The 17,136-nt window shown below is 49.8% G+C and overlaps 2 protein-coding genes across 6 annotated transcripts; one reads left to right on the plus strand and one right to left on the minus strand.

Moving 5' to 3' along the window:
• Positions 1–10,524, plus strand: LOC146512022 (prolyl 4-hydroxylase subunit alpha-1-like). 5 transcript variants are annotated; one of them, XM_085171128.1, is made up of 15 exons: positions 1–242; positions 996–1,079; positions 1,154–1,250; positions 1,336–1,514; positions 1,603–1,740; positions 1,930–2,184; positions 2,331–2,521; positions 2,594–2,770; positions 3,781–3,851; positions 7,731–7,830; positions 7,908–7,961; positions 8,202–8,267; positions 8,347–8,415; positions 8,586–8,682; positions 9,166–10,524. In XM_085171128.1, exons 2-15 carry the CDS (start codon positions 1,001–1,003, stop codon positions 9,234–9,236), a joined length of 1,644 nt encoding a protein of 547 aa, XP_085027254.1. In that variant the 5' UTR covers positions 1–242; positions 996–1,000; the 3' UTR covers positions 9,237–10,524. The 5 variants fall into 5 exon arrangements, with proteins under 5 accessions (XP_085027254.1, XP_085027251.1, XP_085027250.1 ...); XM_085171125.1 differs by having other exon boundaries at positions 102–227; XM_085171124.1 differs by lacking the exon at positions 3,781–3,851 and adding an exon at positions 7,206–7,276 and having other exon boundaries at positions 108–242.
• Positions 10,525–10,634: 110 nt separating this feature from the next.
• Positions 10,635–17,106, minus strand: arg1 (arginase 1). The gene is made up of 8 exons (XM_085171134.1): positions 16,946–17,106; positions 16,796–16,868; positions 15,084–15,258; positions 14,833–14,992; positions 14,668–14,762; positions 14,327–14,431; positions 14,117–14,253; positions 10,635–10,994 (listed from the first exon to the last, which is right to left on the minus strand). The coding sequence occupies exons 1-8, from the start codon at positions 17,066–17,068 to the stop codon at positions 10,831–10,833; spliced, it is 1,032 nt and encodes a 343-aa protein (XP_085027260.1). The 5' UTR covers positions 17,069–17,106; the 3' UTR covers positions 10,635–10,830.
• Between the last annotated feature and the right edge of the window lie 30 nt (positions 17,107–17,136).

A 17,136-nucleotide genomic window follows, 5' to 3' on the forward strand; every position in this document is an offset into this window, starting at 1 on the left:
GGAAGAGGAGGAGGTTTGTGTTGCCAGCCTGGCTGTGAGGATCGCTGAGACGAGGCTGCGCCTGAAGCTGAAGCTGTTCTCGGACACAAACTCGGTGAGAGCAGAAACCCTCCGGTCCTCACCGGAAGCTGACAGAGGCGACAGTTCCGGTTATCCAGAAACTTCTACGGTTCAGACTCTTTACTCTGAGCTGAACAGAGACAGGCTGCCAGCGAGACTGCGCACAGGTGAGCCCAGCACAGGTGAGTCACAGTAAAGGGGGCTTCGGTGGGTTTGTGTGGTCGTAAAAGTGACGTGACCGGTCTCACTTCCGGTCACGTACTGTCTCATAGCTGCTCCAAACACTCAGTTTACCACAGCCTTCTCCACTCTGGGACCTGTGTGACGTCACAAAGCTGCACCGCTGCAGGTGTGTCAGGTGTTCAGCGAGCTGAGACTCGGTCAAAGAAGGCTGACTGTGAGTCTGAATCATGCAAAGCTGCTTCTGCCTCGTTCAGGGTCTCACCCTCGTCTTCCAGAGACTTCCTGGTGACCTTTGGCCCCCAGCTGCAGTGCCCTGCAGGTGAACTTTGACCTGTTGAGAGGCGCAGATGGAGCTCTTTAAGCAGAAGCGTCCAGTCACAGGAAGTGGCGTCTGGTTTCTTGGCTGTCTGCTGTTTGGGACTTCCTGTCACTGGGCCAGAGTGTGTGTGTGTGTGTGGTCACAGCTCTGGTGTTTCATGCTCTTCAGCTCGAGCTCAGCACTCCTCTTTGTCCTCTCCTGGCTCCGCTTCAGTGTAACTCACAGGATGACGGCTTCCCCCTCAGCAGCACCGACGCCACGTTTCAGACACGTCGCTGCTTCAACCTGTGACGGGAGACGGAGCGAGCGTGTGGGCGTGTCTTGATGTTTTTGTGTGCTGAGCGCTCTGACTTCAGTATCAGTACCTGTAACGCTTCAACATGGCGTTGGTGTGATGTCAGCACTGACGCCTGGTTTCTGCCCGTGTGTGCAGGTACGATGGCGCTCTGTGGGTGGTGGTTAATCCACTTCCTCGTCTTCACTTCCTGCTCAGCTCACGACTTCTTCACCTCCATCGGTGAGTTTAGCCGCTCTGTATCGTAGCGTGGAGGTCCTGCTGAGCGTGTGTGAGCGGTGGTTTCTTTTTCGCAGGTCACATGACGGACCTGCTGTTCACGGAGAAGGACCTGGTCACCTCGCTGAAGGACTACATCCGAGCGGAGGAGAGCAAACTGGAGCAGATCAAAAAGTGAGTGTCGCTGCTCGCCGTTAAACACTCCGCCTCCTAGGTTTACTTTGCTGTCATGATCTGCGACACACTCTCACCTGTGCAGGTGTGTAAGCATGCCGTGTGTGTTCAGGTGGGCAGACAAACTGGACGTCCTCTCGGCAGCTGCCACTCAGGACCCCGAAGGCTTCCTGGGTCACCCGGTGAACGCCTTCAAGCTGATGAAGAGGCTGAACACGGAGTGGGCGGAGCTGGAGAGCCTGGTGCTCACGGATGTGTCCGATGGTGCGACGCAGAAATCCGATCATTCAGCTGCTGGACGTTAGGACAGAATCGTTTTCATTGTCCTCCTTCTTCTTCTGTGGTGTTTCAGTGTTCATCTCCAACCTCACCATCCAGAGGCAGTACTTCCCCAACGACGACGACCAGACCGGCGCTGCCAAAGCTCTGATGAGACTGCAGGACACCTACCAGCTGGACACCAACGCCATCTCCACCGGCGAGCTCCCAGGTGTGTGAACCAGGACCTGCTCTGCCTCACAGGACAGAGCGGGCGGTCCGAGTTCAGACGGCGCTCAGGAGGAGAACAAATGTTTCTGAGCTCTCGTCGTGTGTCTGAAAGTCAAATTCAACCGTGCAGCTCACGCTTCAATAACAGGAACATGAGTGTAAATGCTCCTGCTCTCTCTCGCCTCCTCAGGCTCCTCCTCCACCTCCTCCGCCTGGAGCACTCTGACCGTGGACGACTGCTACGACCTCGGGAAGGTGGCGTACTCGGAGGCGGATTACTACCACACCGAGCTGTGGATGGCTCAGGCCCTGAGGCAGCTGGACCAGGGCGAGAAGTCCCACGCCGTGGACGCCGTCACCGTCCTCGACTACCTGAGCTACTCCGTGTACCAGCAGGGGGAGCTGGAGAGAGCGCTGGAGTTCACCAGGAGGCTGCTGGACCTGGGTTCGTACCTGCAGACGGCGCTTTAGTTCAGTCAGATGTGCTGCTGTCGTTTTAAAGAGTTAGAAAAAGGAGCAAAGCTGAGTTTATTCTCACATCTTCAGACAAATGTGCAGATTTGTTTATCTCGTTGTTTTCCTGCCCGTTAGATCCGACGCACCAGCGAGCCAACGGGAACCTGAAATACTTTGAGTACCAGCTGGCCAAACAGAAGAAGGTGGAGAAGGTGGAGGAGAAGGAGGAGGACAGCAAGGTGAGGCAGAGGAGGGAGAGCAAAGACGACTACCTGACTGAGAGGAAGAAGTACGAGCAGCTGTGTCGCGGCCAAGGCATCAAGCTGGTGAGGCGAGCGAAACAAGCGCACCTCTGACAGTCGTTTATCGGCGTCACTTCAACCTCTGCTTCCTGTCAGACTCCCCGCAGGCAGAGCCGCCTCTACTGCCGCTACTATGACAACAACCGGCACCCGCGGTACGTGATTGGCCCGGTGAAGCAGGAGGACGAGTGGGACAGCCCGCACATCGTGCGCTACCACGACATCGTGCCGGAGAAAGACTTGGAGAAGGTGAAAGAGCTGGCCAAGCCCAGGGTGAGTCCGAGCGCCTTTAACTCACGCGCTGCTGCGGAGCGTATCCGAGGTCGGACGCCATTATTACCAACGCAAGGGGCGGGGCTAAATATCAGTATTCAGAAATATCGCTCCCCGTTAAGTGGCTGTATATTGCAGTTTTTATGAAAACATGTTTATGATTACTTCCCTCGTCCAGTAGGCGGAGCTTATCAGAGGATGGGGAGGACATGACCTCGAGGAAGAAACTCGCCGGGTGAAAAGTGTCGGAAAACTAATCGAGTAATCGAGTTTTAACTAATCAGTTAAAACTGGACAAGAGTCATGATGAAAACATGCCTGATGTGTCGCCGCGACTCTAAACTGTCAGTTTTTGTGGCTGAATGTCGTCGCGGTTACGTCTGCTTGCTGCTCGGTAACCGCGATCGGTCGTGTTGTTGTTCACGGTTTACAGTGAAGAAGAGCAGCGCGAGCAGAAACTCAGGTCAATGTTTCTGTCGTGTGGATGCACAAATTTACCTCGGCAACAGTGAATGCTGTTATCTGATTGGCTGTCGTTAAGCCGCGATGAGCTCTGTAGAGAAATGAAATAATTATATTGCGATTAGAAAGAATCCCTGTCCACACCTCAGTGCAGCTTTCAAACATCCATCATCACAAACTGCTTCCTGTTGGCCGGCGGCGCCCGTCAGCGAGCGGCGGCTGTCTTTGACCAAAATGCTCATTTTTAACTTGTAACCCCGCAACACGGGTGCTGTCAATCATAATCTATGCCCCGCCCCTACCTCTGGATACACGCCCACAAAATCAGGATCAAACGTCTAAAACTGAAAAAACTGTAGTTTGAGCCTCGTCAGTGAGCGATGAAGAACGGTGACAGGTGACGGGCGCGCGGTGGGTGGAGAGGATCATGAGGTCGTCCATTGTGCGGCTGTGTGGTGCGGCTCCTCCGTCGGTGTCGGTCGGCGTTAGTCGGTGCTTCGGGCGTCGCTCTGTGTCTGCCTGTAACTGTCGGCCGATTGGCTCCACAGCTCCGTCGAGCCACCATCTCTAACCCCGTCACCGGCGTGCTGGAGACGGCCCACTACCGCATCAGTAAGAGGTAAGAGCTGCCGGGGCAGGAGGCGGCGTCCGCGGGGTGGACCTCACCTCTCTGCCCCCAACACCACCCTGTCCTCCCCCCTCTGTGATGGCGGCCGTCCCGGTGAGAGCAGAAAAGGCAACGAGTCGCTTCAAACAAACGAATAAATAAAATGTTCCTTCCTCCAAAGTGGAATTTAAACGTCACAGAAAGAAGAATCTGGATTATTATTACAGACTTACAGCCTCCAACTGTCACAGCTGACGCTCCACAACAATCTGAAACATAAAAGACTTCAGTTTTATAAAATCTAGTAAAACAGCTGGCTTTACCTCTGTCCTCCCACCAGGGGGCGCTGCAGCACAGAGAGACAGACTCTGTAACTGTCATCAGCTCAATCAGTCCCACCTGGGCAGGTGTAAAAGACCAGAGTAGATATCAGAAGGTCCTGTAACGCTGAAGGAACAGTTACTGCGTCTGCTTTCAGGCTCTGCTCTCGCTGGGATTCGAGCCTCTGCTTGTTTCCTTTGCTCATTCGGGGACAGGAAGTCGAACATTTAAGACTCTCGATGTCGCTTTAACGTTTTCGTGGAGGCAGCAGGAGGATTCGTGTCTCATACCTGTGCTTCTCACTGTTACCTGCACATTGTTATGTAAAATAACAAGAGTCTGCAAACCTTTCAAATAAAGTTCTGAAGTCAGACAGTATGCTGACCTGTCAGTGCGTCAGCTTCACAGAAATACTTTCTAAAGTAGTTACTGTAAAACTACTGCAGGTACTGCAGTATTACTGCGTGTTTTCTGTATGACGCTGGTGTAGTTACTTCATAAGTAAAACATCAACTTGAGGTTGAGATTATTTTCAGTTTCAATTATGGCAGAATATCGATCCCATAACCTTCTGTTTGTGAGGGCCAGCCAATCAGAGGAAAGTTGTCTGAAGGTGGGAGGAGCTAAAGCAGCTTGTCAAACATCCTGAAGGTTGACCACGTGCACTCCATGTCCTCTTCATTAGGTACACCTTGTTCACTCTGGGTTGGCGCTCTTTAACTTCACGTGTACCTAATGAAGTGGCCTTATGTGGCGTTTGAAGCTCGTGCTGCCTCCGTGACTGCAGCGTGTGGATAGTGACTGTCCTCTCTCTGTCTCTCCATCCTCTCTCTGTCCTCTCTTTGTCTCTCTGTCCTCTCTCTGTCCTCTCTCTGTCTCTCTCTGTCCTCTCTCTGTCCTCTCTCTGTCTCTCTGTCTCTCTCTGTCTCTCTCCGTCCTCTCTCTGTCCTCTCTTTGTCCTCTCTCTGTCCTCTCTCTGTCCTCTCTTTGTCTCTCTGTCCTCTCTCTGTCCTCTCTCTGTCCTCTCTGTCCTCTCTCTGTCCTCTCTCTGTCCCTCTCTGTCTCTCTCTGTCCTCTCTCTGTCCTCTCTCTGTCCTCTCTTTGTCTCTCTGTCCTCTCTCTGTCTCTCTCTGTCCTCTCTCTGTCCTCTCTCTGTCTCTCTCTGTCTCTCTGTCTCTCTCTGTCTCTCTCCGTCCTCTCTCTGTCCTCTCTCTGTCCTCTCTCTGTCCTCTGTCTCTCTCCGTCCTCTCTGTCCTCTCTCCGTCCTCTCTCTATATCTCTCTCTGTCCTCTGTCTCTCTCCGTCCTCTCTCTATATCTCTCTCTGTCCTCTGTCTCTCTCTGTCCTCTCTCTGTCCTCTCTCCGTCCTCTCTCTATATCTCTCTCTGTCCTCTGTCTCTCTCCGTCCTCTCTCTATATCTCTCTGTCCTCTCTCTGTCCTCTCTCTGTCCTCTGTCTCTCTCCGTCCTCTCTCTATCTCTCTCTGTCCTCTCTCTGTCTTTCTCTGTCTCTCTCCGTCCTCTCTCTATATCTCTCTGTCCTCTCTCTGTCTTTCTCTGTCCTCTCTCTGTCCTCTCTGTCCTCTCTCTGTCTCTCTCTGTCTTTCTCTGTCTCTCTCTGTCCTCTCTCTGCCCTCTCTCTGTCCTCTCTCTGCCCTCTCTCTGTCCTCCCTGTCCTCTCTCTGTCTCTCTCTGTCCTCTCTCTATCTCTCTCTGTCTCTCTCTGTCCTCTCTCTGCCCTCTCTCTGTCTCTCTCTGTCCTCTCTCTGTCCTCTCTCTGTCTCTCTCTGCCCTCTCTCTGCCCTCTCTCTGTCTCTCTCTGTCCTCTCTCTGTCCTATCTCTCTCTGCCCTCTCTCTGCCCTCTCTCTGCCCTCTCTCTGTCCTCTCTCTGTCTCTCTCTGTCTCTCTCTGTCTGTCCTCTCTCTATCTCTCTCTGTCTCTCTCCGTCCTCTCTCTGTCTCTCTCTGTCTCTCTCTGTCTGTCCTCTCTCTATCTCTCTCTGTCTCTCTCTGTCTGTCCTCTCTCTCCGTCCTCTCTCTGTCTCTCTCTGTCCTCTCTCTGTCTCTCTCTGTCTCTCTCTGTCCTCTCTCTGTCTCTCTCTGTCTCTCTCCGTCCTCTCTCTGTCTCTCTCTGTCCTCTCTCTATCTCTCTCTATCTCTCTCTGTCTCTCTCCGTCCTCTCTCTGTCTCTCTCTGTCCTCTCTGTCTCTCTCTGTCTCTCTCTCTATCTCTCTCTGTCTCTCTCTGTCCTCTCTCTGTCTCTCTCTGTCTCTCTCCGTCCTCTCTCTGTCTCTCTCTGTCCTCTCTCTATCTCTCTCTATCTCTCTCTGTCTCTCTCTGTCTCTCTCCGTCCTCTCTCTGTCTCTCTCTGTCTCTCTCTGTCCTCTCTCTGTCTCTCTCTGTCCTCTCTCTGTCTGTCTCTCTCCGTCTCTCTCTGTCTCTCTCTGTCTCTCTCCGTCCTCTCTCTGTCTCTCTCTGTCTCTCTCTGTCCTCTCTCTGTCTCTCTCTGTCCTCTCTCTGTCTCTCTCTGTCCTCTCTCTGTCTGTCTCTCTCCGTCCTCTCTCTGTCTCTCTCTGTCTCTCTCTGTCTCTCTCCGTCCTCTCTCTATCTCTCTCTGTCTCTCTCTGTCTCTCTCTGTCTCTCTCCGTCCTCTCTCTGTCTCTCTCTGTCTCTCTCCGTCCTCTCTCTGTCTCTCTCTGTCTCTCTCTGTCCTCTCTCTGTCCTCTCTCTGTCTCTCTCTGTCCTCTCTCTGTCTGTCTCTCTCCGTCCTCTCTCTGTCTCTCTCTGTCTCTCTCTGTCTCTCTCCGTCCTCTCTCTGTCTCTCTCTGTCTCTCTCTGTCTCTCTCTGTCCTCTCTCTGTCTGTCTCTCTCCGTCCTCTCTCTGTCTCTCTCTGTCCTCTCTCTATCTCTCTCTGTCTCTCTCCGTCCTCTCTCTGTCTCTCTCTGTCTCTCTGTCTCTCTCTGTCCTCTCTCTGTCCTCTCTCTGTCCTCTCCGTCCTCTCTCTGTCCTCTCTCTGTCTCTCTGCATTAACCTAATTGGGAGTAGCTCAGACGTGCCACGGTGCATGACCCTCACACAGGCAAACTGACCACGGCCCATTACCGAGTCTCCAAGAGGTAAGAGCTGGACGCCACTCGCTTCAGGCCCGGGCGGAGCACAGGCTGTTCGTAACGATGGACGCCGCACGTGTAAAGCCGCGTTTGAACTCCTGGATCCATCAGTGAGCGTGCGAGTTTTTTTCCTCCGCAGTAAATTTGTGACTTCACTTCAGCTTTTATTGAAGTCATGATATAAATGTTTTTGGGGCATCCATCTTTATTTACAGCCTGTGGTCACCACCGTCTCGGGGGCGGAGTCTCCTCCTTCATGCTTTTCTAATGTTCAGCTGGCTGTAACGACACAAACGTCAGCGGTGAAGCTCTGTAAATGTCGTTTTTTTTTCATAGAGGAGCTGCTTTAGAAACTGTCTGTCGTTTCCCCGCCCTCCTCGTTTCCGTCTCCTCGCCGTGCGCCGGTTTGTGCCGTTTTCGTGACCTCGGCGGTGACTCTGTGTCTTCTCTGTCCTCTCAGCGCCTGGCTCGGAGCGTACGAGCATCCTGTGGTGGACAAGATCAACCAGCTGATCGAGGACGTCACGGGGCTGAATGTGAAGACGGCCGAGGACCTGCAGGTAACGCCTCACCTGAGTCCAAACGCCGCTAACCGTCTGGCGCCTCTGATGTTTTTTAAGCGCTGTGTTTGATGCAGGTGGCTAACTACGGCCTGGGGGGACAGTACGAGCCGCACTTCGACTTCGGACGGGTAAATAAAACCAGATACACGAGAATCTGTTTCTGTCAGCATTTATTTCTACTGAAAGACGGAAAACGATCAATTAATAACAGATATGGATCCATGTTGGACACATTCCATTAAAAACAACTAAAGAAATAGATCTGTGTATTTGTATTGTAGATTTATTTATTTGTAACTTTTAACAAAGTTCAGTTTTTTAAAATGAGTGAATGAATTTCTCTGACCGCCGTGCACTTCCTGTTTCAGAAAGACGAGCCGGACGCGTTCGAGGAGCTGGGCACGGGGAACCGGATCGCCACGTGGCTGCTTTACGTCAGTGCTGCTGTTTGTGTGTGTGTGTGTGTGTGCGTGTGTGTTGCTGCCGCTCACGCTCTCCTCCTTCCCGCTGCAGATGACCGACGTGCAGGCAGGGGGCGCCACCGTCTTCACTGACATCGGAGCTGCTGTGAAACCCAAAAAGGTTCAACTACTCACTTTCTTCATCATCATCATCATCATCATCATCGTCATCACAGAAACAAGTCTGTGTTTAACAAACCAAACTGAGAAACAGGCGGGGAGACGAGGGTGCTGCTTCTCAGTAATCTGATGCGCTGTCATGTGACACGTCATGTGACCGTGTTTCTCCAGGGGACGGCGGTGTTCTGGTACAACCTGTATCCAAGCGGAGAAGGAGACTATCGGACCCGACACGCCGCCTGCCCCGTGCTGCTGGGAAACAAGTGGGGTGAGGTCATCGCGCCATATTCACACACGTGCACAGTAAAAAAATAAATACACACAAAATCATCATAAAGTAAAAATACTTTCAGATTTTCACGCCTGGTGATGATTGACAAAAAAAAATTTCTTTTAAAAATTATTTTCTAAAAATAAGTAAAATAAAAGAAGAAATCGCCAATTTTGAATAAATCCAAACTTCCTGTCAGTTATATAAAACTATTTTGGGTCATTAAAAACTTCGAGTTGATTTATTTTTAAATGTTTGTGTTGATTGGTGAATATTTGATGTTTTCTGGGTGTGTTTGCAGCAGTTCACGTTACTGCTGGAGGGATTTTTGGTGTTTGATGGTTTCAGATGAAACAAACTTGACTGAGCTTCATGAAAAGCTTTGATGAGAAACCGAAACGAGTAAAGACGGAGAAACCTTCACGCTGCTCAGACTCGTGGCGTTTGTCGAGGCTCTGATGAAACTCTTTCTTCCTGCAGTATCGAACAAATGGATCCACGAGCGAGGGCAGGAGTTCAGGCGGCGCTGCAGCCTCAACGAGACCGACTGACGACCGACCTTCCTCCTCTGCTTCCTGCCTGCAGGCGCAGAGTGTGACTGCACATGTGATCCAACACGCTTATTTTTCTCTACAGCGTGTGTGTGTGTGTGTGTGTGTGTTTGACTTGTTTCTCCTTTAACGAGAATCACGCTGACGTTCAGACGTCCGTACCTGTCCAGGTGTTCAGCCTGAGAGCTAAAACTTCTCGAGAACAAAGAACGCTGCACGAGAGGTTTGTTTAAAGACGAATAAAGTTTTTTGGGGGTTTTTGGATCCAGAATGTTTGAAATCTCGTGAGCTTTGACTTAAAAGCAGAAAATCTGATTGATTTAATTCTTTTCCATCGACGGTTCTGCCGATTAAACCAGTGAGTGGAACGAAGGAGCGCTAAATGTGACAAATTTTGAATGGAGTTTGGCCCGAGGTCGCTAACACGAGCTCTGAACTCTAAACCGACGCCCATCCGTTTCAGCGTTCTTTGTTCTTCCGATGAGTCAGACACTACAGACCGAGAAACGCTCCGTCACCCGTGTCACTCCCTGACCTTCACGACTGTTACAAAGACGGCGAGGAATCAGATTACTCTCGTCATCACGGGAATCAACCAGAAGCAAGAACCGATCGAATCTGAACCGACGATCGATCGTGTGGTTCTGTGAGACAATCATAGCTGAAACTGAGCTGCGTATTTATTGATTTCTGACAGGATTCGTGTGAACGCCTCTGCACTGTTTTTCATCTGCGTTTTAAAAATTCCTCTTTTAAAAGTTTTAAATGTTTGCACGTTTTTTTTCTGTTTCCTGTTTCTTTTTGAAGTCTGAAACGTGTCGCGAGCTCCTGATCTGATTCATGTCACCTCAGCCGTGACAAAGTGGGTTTTATTTTGGAAACTTCCACGCTTCAGCTGCCATGCTTTTATTCTGAAAAGCAGAACATCTGAGACTCTTTGATCTACAAATTCAGTCCAAGTGGATTTTTCTGCGCTGTCCACCCATCGTCATGGTTACACCCCCGTTTCCACCAATAGAGTGAGCGTTCGAGGAGGTTTTACCGTTAGGTCATTCAGATGCTGCAGGTCAAACTCCAGATAAGCCAAGCACGCCGCCTCCTCTTTAACCCTGTTAGCTTATATCTGAGCACAGTTACTAATTTCTGCTCCACGCCGTTTCCGTGACAACCCTCACTCCTGTTTGTGTGTGTCTGTTGTGTGTTGGATGATGTCCTGTGCAGTGACCTGATGTAAGACACGTTTCTTATCAGAATAAAATGCTGCTGCAACCCAGGAGAAGTAAGAAAATGGCGTCTGTCGTTATTCTCTGGCGGCAGCGTTGCCTCAGCAGCATGCTGCTGCGTTTTAAAGATGGCGACCATTTATCGTGTTTAAAAAAAAAAAAGAAACAAACACTCTTCAAACGTATAAATTTAATAATCAAAAACAAAACGATCGATCAGCTGATCAGCGATGGACTACCCCACCCACAGGAAGACGTCATCTTTGGTTCAAGGCAGAAAACAGCAGGAATTGTGGGATTGTAGTTTTGCAGGGAGAACTCAGATTGGCCCTTTGGGCTGGTGTCGTGCGGCACGGTCAGAGAGGCCTGCGTTAAGGCTCGGGGAGGCGGTAATCTGGCAGGTGATTTCCCTCGCGGACGCGTCCGAAGCAGCCGAGCAGCAGATCGATGGCGGTGCTGACGGTGGAGCGGACGTCCTCCTCAGTCTGGCCCCTCAGAGGGTTCACCTCCACCAGGTCCACCGCCGACAGCAGACCTGCAGAGAGACAAAGAGCACATTTGTGGTAACTTCCTGGTTATGTGAGGACAAGTGTGGCACGTGGGGGTAATGAGCTGGTGTTCATATTGTGGATTTTGGAGTTAATTCAGTTTGAAAATGAGGCAGCGTCACTGACCGGAAGCTTCAGCATCATGTAACCACACAGTTCCTCTGATCGTTTTATAGGTGCATAAAGACTTTAACGTGAGTGAGGACTTTAAAAGTTCTTCGGCTGGTCGGGTGCTGCAGTCACTCCCCAAAGGCTGCGTCTGTAGACCATCCAGGTCTTTAGGTCTTTAAGACATTCCTGCAGTTTAACTCATTGGTGTGTGTTATCTGGCTTCATGGACAGATAGAGCTGGGTGTCATCTGCATAGCAGTGTAAATGTATGCTATGTTTTCTAATGATGCTGCCTAAGGGAAGCATGTATAATGTAAACAGAATTGGTCCTAGCACTGAACCCTGTGGAACTCCATAATTAACCTCAGTGTGTGAAGAGGACTCTCCATTTACATGCACAAACTGGAGTCTATTAGATAGATATGATACAAACCACTGCAGCACAGTACCTGTAATACCTACAGCATGTTCTAATCGCTCTAATAGGATATTATGGTCGACAGTATCGAACGCTGCACTGAGGTCTAGCAGGACAAGCACAGAGATGAGTCCACTGTCAGAGGCCATAAGAAGATCATTTGTAACCTTCACTAAAGCTGTTTCTGTGCTGTGATGAGCTCTGAAACCTGACTGAAACTCTTCAAATAAACCATTCCTCTGCAGATGATCTGTTAGCTGTTTGACAACTACTCTTTCAAGGACGTTTGATATGAAAGGAAGGTTGGAGATTGGACTATAATTAGCTAAGACTGCTGGGTCTAGAGATGCTTTTTGAGTAAAGGTTTAACTACAGCCAGCTTGAAGGCCTGTGTGGTATGTGTCTGTTTTTGTCTAATGATTAAAAAGTTGTTTGTTTTCATGAAGTCATTACTAGTTAATGTTAAAGGGATGGTTGGCTCAACAGAGCTCTGACTGACCTGGGGTTCTTATTTTCTTCAACCAGTGACAAATAGTCACAGCTGGGGTGGTCGAGGCTAAGCATCAGGCTTTCAAATGAATTAAAAGTCTGTCTGGGTCTTTGGTTGATTAATAGGCTGGTGTGAAAAATTGCTGCCACACCTCCCCCTCGGCCTGTGCTTCGAGGTTTCTGGTAGTTAGAATGACTCGGGGGTGTTGATTCATTTAAACTAACATAATCATCCTGCTGCAACCAGGTTTCTGTAAGGCAGAGGAAATCGATCTGTTGATCAATTATTAAGTCATGTACTAACAGAGACTTGGAGGAGAGAGACCTAATATTTAATAATCCACATTTCACTGTTTTACTCTTTGGTTCAGGTGTGGATACTGTATTGTTTTTTCTTTGTGTTTATGTTTAAGTTGTTTGTTGCTGGTTTTTAATTTGTTTTTTGTCTGTTTGGGAGCTGACACAGTCTCTGTGGAGATGGGTTTTTGGGGGGGTAGCAGGAGGAGAGAAGCGACACAGCTATGTTAGCATAAACAGTGAAGCTGGAGGATTTCACTAAAGCTGTTTCTGTGCTGTGATGAGCTCTGAAACCTGACTGAAACTCTTCAAATAAACCATTCCTCTGCAGATAATCTGTTAGCTGTTTGACAACTACTCTTTCAAGGACGTTTGATATGAAAGGAAGGTTGGAGATTGGACTATAATTAGCTAAGACTGCTGGGTCTAGAGATGCTTTTTGAGTAAAGGTTTAACTACAGCCAGCTTGAAGGCCTGTGTGGTATGTGTCTGTTTTTGTCTAATGATTAAAAAGTTGTTTGTTTTCATGAAGTCATTACTAGTTAATGTTAAAGGGATGGTTGGCTCAACAGAGCTCTGACTGACCTGGGGTTCTTATTTTCTTCAACCAGTGACAAATAGTCACAGCTGGGGTGGTCGAGGCTAAGCATCAGGCTTTCAAATGAATTAAAAGTCTGTCTGGGTCTTTGGTTGATTAATAGGCTGGTGTGAAAAATTGCTGCCACACCTCCCCCTCGGCCTGTGCTTCGAGGTTTCTGGTAGTTAGAATGACTCGGGGGTGTTGATTCATTTAAACTAACATAATCATCCTGCTGCAACCAGGTTTCTGTAAGGCAGAGGAAATCGATCTGTTGATCAATTATTAAGTCATGTACTAACAGAGACTTGGAGGAGAGAGACCTAATATTTAATAATCCACATTTCACTGTTTTACTCTTTGGTTCAGGTGTGGATACTGTATTGTTTTTTCTTTGTGTTTATGTTTAAGTTGTTTGTTGCTGGTTTTTAATTTGTTTTTTGTCTGTTTGGGAGCTGACACAGTCTCTGTGGAGATGGGTTTTTGGGGGGGTAGCAGGAGGAGAGAAGCGACACAGCTATGTTAGCATAAACAGTGAAGCTGGAGGATGAACGCTAACTTTTTCCACTCGATAAAAGTTAACGTGAAGGTTCCTGATGGTTAGAGACAAATTAGAGCATGGCAGGATGCTGTAAACGGACCAAACTTCAGTCAGGAGAACAACTGAGATAATCCATCCACAATACGAGGTTAGTCATTAATATACTGCTGCTGGAGTTACATCGTAAGGGTTTAACGACTGAGCTTTAAAATGTGCTGCTGAAAGGCGGTAATAACAACCCAGAGAGGCCGACAGTGATAACTGACTTTTTAGGGGTTTGTTCAGATTAAATAGAACAAGATACAAACTGTTAAAACATGTGAAACACACAACAGCCTTAATAAACACAGAGTTTGGACCCAGAAGCACTGTTCACACGTCATCACTGAACACCAGGATAGGGTTGCCAACTTTTTAACTGTCAAATAAGAGACACTAAAACGGGACAGCTGTCAGCCCTAATCCCCAAAGACAGAGTGAGTGAATACTGTGAATATACACCGATTGGCTAAACCAGTGTGCGTTGGAACAGGAACAGGAAGTGATACCGCAGCGAGAGCCAACACCAAGCGACAGCTGTTGTGTTTACTGTAAGCAGCTAATGTGGCTGCTTACAGTAAACACGTTTCTACTGTGAAGAGCAGGGTTTGTTTTCCCCTGAGTTTCTGACTCGTACCTGTCTGACACAGGTGCTCTGTGATGTAGACGCCCTCTCTGTAGGTGAGTCCTCCAACTACAGGCGTCCCGGTTGCTGGGGCAACGGAGGGGTCGATGGCATCGATGTCATAGCTGAGGTGAATCGGTTTCTTCCCTCTGTTCAAGGACACAAAGCATCTTTAACATTCGCTCAGACTATCACACCTTGATGGCTTCATGCAGGCATCACCTGGCGGACAGGTAATCGCACATTTCCTCCATGACGCGGGCCACGCCGAGCTGATCCACCTCACTCATGGAGAAGGTCTTCACCCCCAGCATCTTCAGGATGTAGCTGAGGAGGAGAAGACCTCAGGATTAGAGCCTGCCGGCGGGGACACTCAGGTACACGCAGGTAATAAACTTCTGGTGACCCTCAGACCAGAGCGAGGTCGCTGACCTTTCAGAGCTTTTTGCTTCTTTGAATTTTTATTGAGATTTCATTTCAATCATCTCCAAAATGCTTCGAGCTGATTGGTCAGAGGGGCGTCAGAAATAGGTGAGTCTCTGCATGGACTCAGGTGCACTCACTGCTCTGCTGGATCCACGTCTCTCAGCCCGATGAAGACCACGTCGGCGGCGGACACACACGGCTTCAGCCAGGAGAAGTTCGGTAAGACGGGAACCTGGTGAGGAAGGGGAGGGGTTAGTGATTCTGTGTGACGGCGTGATGCTGATCTCTGTCGCTGAGATCACCTTTGAGCGCAGCTCGTGGAGCAGGTAGAACACCGGCTGCCCGTGGATGTTCCCCGTGTACGTGGTCAGCGGCGTGTTGATGTCGGCGTGAGCATCCACCCACACGACGCTCAGCTCCCCAACCGCCGCAGAGTGCCCGTGGATGGAACCGATCGCCAGGCTGAGGACGGAAAACACAAACAGGAAGTGAGTCGATGGAGAGCCGACACCTGGAACCTACGTCCTGACTTCCTGTTCCTGTGTGGACTGACCTGTGGTCTCCGCCCAGCACCACCGCCATGTGCCCGTCCTCCTTCACCGCTCGCACCGCCTGTGACAGCTTCTGGTTGGCGGCACCCACCGCCCTCACGCTCTTCAGCAAGCCCAGGGGCTCGTCGCGGGACATGTCCTCGAACGTCAGGTTCCCATAATCCTTCACTGCACAGCCTGCGCACACACACGATCATTGCAGGTTTCCTCGTACTGACTGTCCAACATCCAAGCTGAGGCGTTTCCCAGCATGCTCTCTGTGTGAACATTAACAGCGAGACGTTCAGGGAAGAACATGGCAGTGTAATGAGGCGTTCACTGACCCGTGTGGACCTGTAAACACTTACTGTTTGCTGTTCATGGATAAAGGTCAGCGCTTTTCCAGTAATGAAACTGAGCGTGTGCACAGTGACCTCCTCTGAGGACGTTACACTCCCTGAACTCACTGTATCAGTGAACCTGTTACCTGCGTACTCACAATCAGCTGAAGGAAAAATCACCAAACTCTGATTTTTACAGAGCTTTTTAAACGGAGCGTTACGTGAATCAGACTTTAAACACTTTATGTCTGAATTTGAAGGTCAGCTCTGAGCACCTTTCCTGGATTCAAACTGTGCTGAAGGTTGATGTTTTACCGACGTCACAGATTCATTCAGAGGAATTGTTGAAAATGGAAACGCCGGCGTGCTCCGCCTCCAGTTTGACGATTCGATGGTTTCTGAGTATTAAAAATCAGAAACTGTCGCTGTTACTGAGCTGCACAGCTGTTTGAATCTAACTGTAAACTTTGTAGTTGATTAAACCCATCATAAAGACAAGATACACGATTTGTTTTCTACTTTTATTCTATTTTATTTTGACTATCTGAGCTTCTTTATTTTATTTTTATCGTCTCTGTTTGTTCGGGATCTTGTGTCATTTTGATTTTTTGAGCTGTTGTACTTTATGGACCGTGTTTAATTTGTTGGCCACAGGAGGATGATCTGATCCTCTGTGTAGGAGGAAATCAGTGACTGCTCTCAATAATCAGCAGAAACATTTTAAAGCTTCATTCTGTCTCTTTGATGGACAGGGTTAAAATACCCTGGTGCAGACCGCGCTCATGTATTAATCAAACATTTGTGCCCAGAAGAGTCTTCTGGATCTGCTCATCACTGATTACTCGGCTCTGGATGAACATTAACTGATGAAACGGAGAAACTCAGGAAGTTTCTGAGCGACCAACACAGATAACTAACTGGGCCGGCTGCGCTCCACTTAACGTCAGCCTTTCTTATCCCGGGAAAAAGCCCTGACAGCAGAAACATCTGTCCAGATGCTGCAGAGGCACACTGCCACTCTGGTGATGATTTTTAACAGCTGCAGGAGGAGCTTCCTGATGTGTGAACAGGTGAGAACACCTGTGGAGTCCATCTCAGCTGCCTCAGGCTGAGAGGCGGGGCACAGAGACACAGCTGTGAGTGGGAGCTGATCTGTCCCCACTCACAGCATGTCTGTGGACGTGCTCCACGGCCCTTGTTGCTGTGAGGCACAGTGGTAACCACGGTGATGCTCACAGGGGGTTCATCATTCAAATGTTAACTTCCGGTCAGTTTTACCTGCTGTCATTACATTTGCTGCTGCATGAAGGTGATTCTGTATGAAAGCACAAAAATAAACGTCATCAGCTGTTGGAGTCTCCCGGTGACGTCACCGGACCCGCTGCCGTGCTCACCCAGCTCCTGCAGCCGCCTCTGCAGGCCCGCGGCTCGGATCCGCTCCGGTCCGTCCTCCACGCCCCCTCGGGACTGCAGCGGACAGAGAAGAAGAAGCTGGAGGATTACACGCGCACAAGTGCACGCGGAGCCTGTCCTCGCGCTCTCACCTGTCCCTTGGAGAAAGGAGCTCCGACGATCCCCGCGGAGCGCGCAGGAGGATGCTGGTGATGAAGGCTCCGCTGCACCGTCACGGCCACCTGGACCTGCCGCAGCGTCCTCGCGCTCCTCATGCTGATACACGCGCGCACACCGTCTCTGAGCCACTGACCGGCGCCAGTCTCCTAAAGACTCCACGTGA

Source organism: Neolamprologus multifasciatus, chromosome 8, assembly GCF_963576455.1.
Source record: "Neolamprologus multifasciatus chromosome 8, fNeoMul1.2, whole genome shotgun sequence".
Classification (NCBI taxonomy): Eukaryota; Metazoa; Chordata; class Actinopteri; order Cichliformes; family Cichlidae; genus Neolamprologus; species Neolamprologus multifasciatus.

Excerpts from the sequence above, each read along its gene's own strand:
- LOC146512022 (XM_085171128.1), top strand. The coding sequence starts at position 1,001 with ATGGCGCTCTGTGGGTGGTGGTTAATCCACTTCCTCGTCTTCACTTCC. Across the intron at positions 1,080-1,153 it reads CGACTTCTTCACCTCCATCG|GTCACATGACGGACCTGCTG; the intron begins GTGAGTTTAGCC and ends TCTTTTTCGCAG. Across the intron at positions 7,962-8,201 it reads CGCACTTCGACTTCGGACGG|AAAGACGAGCCGGACGCGTT; the intron begins GTAAATAAAACC and ends TTCCTGTTTCAG.
- arg1 (XM_085171134.1), bottom strand. The coding sequence starts at position 17,068 with ATGAGGAGCGCGAGGACGCTGCGGCAGGTCCAGGTGGCCGTGACGGTG. Across the intron at positions 15,259-16,795 it reads GAGGCGGCTGCAGGAGCTGG|GCTGTGCAGTGAAGGATTAT; the intron begins GTGAGCACGGCA and ends GTGTGTGCGCAG. Across the intron at positions 10,995-14,116 it reads AGAGCACCTGTGTCAGACAG|GTCTGCTGTCGGCGGTGGAC; the intron begins GTACGAGTCAGA and ends GTCTCTCTGCAG.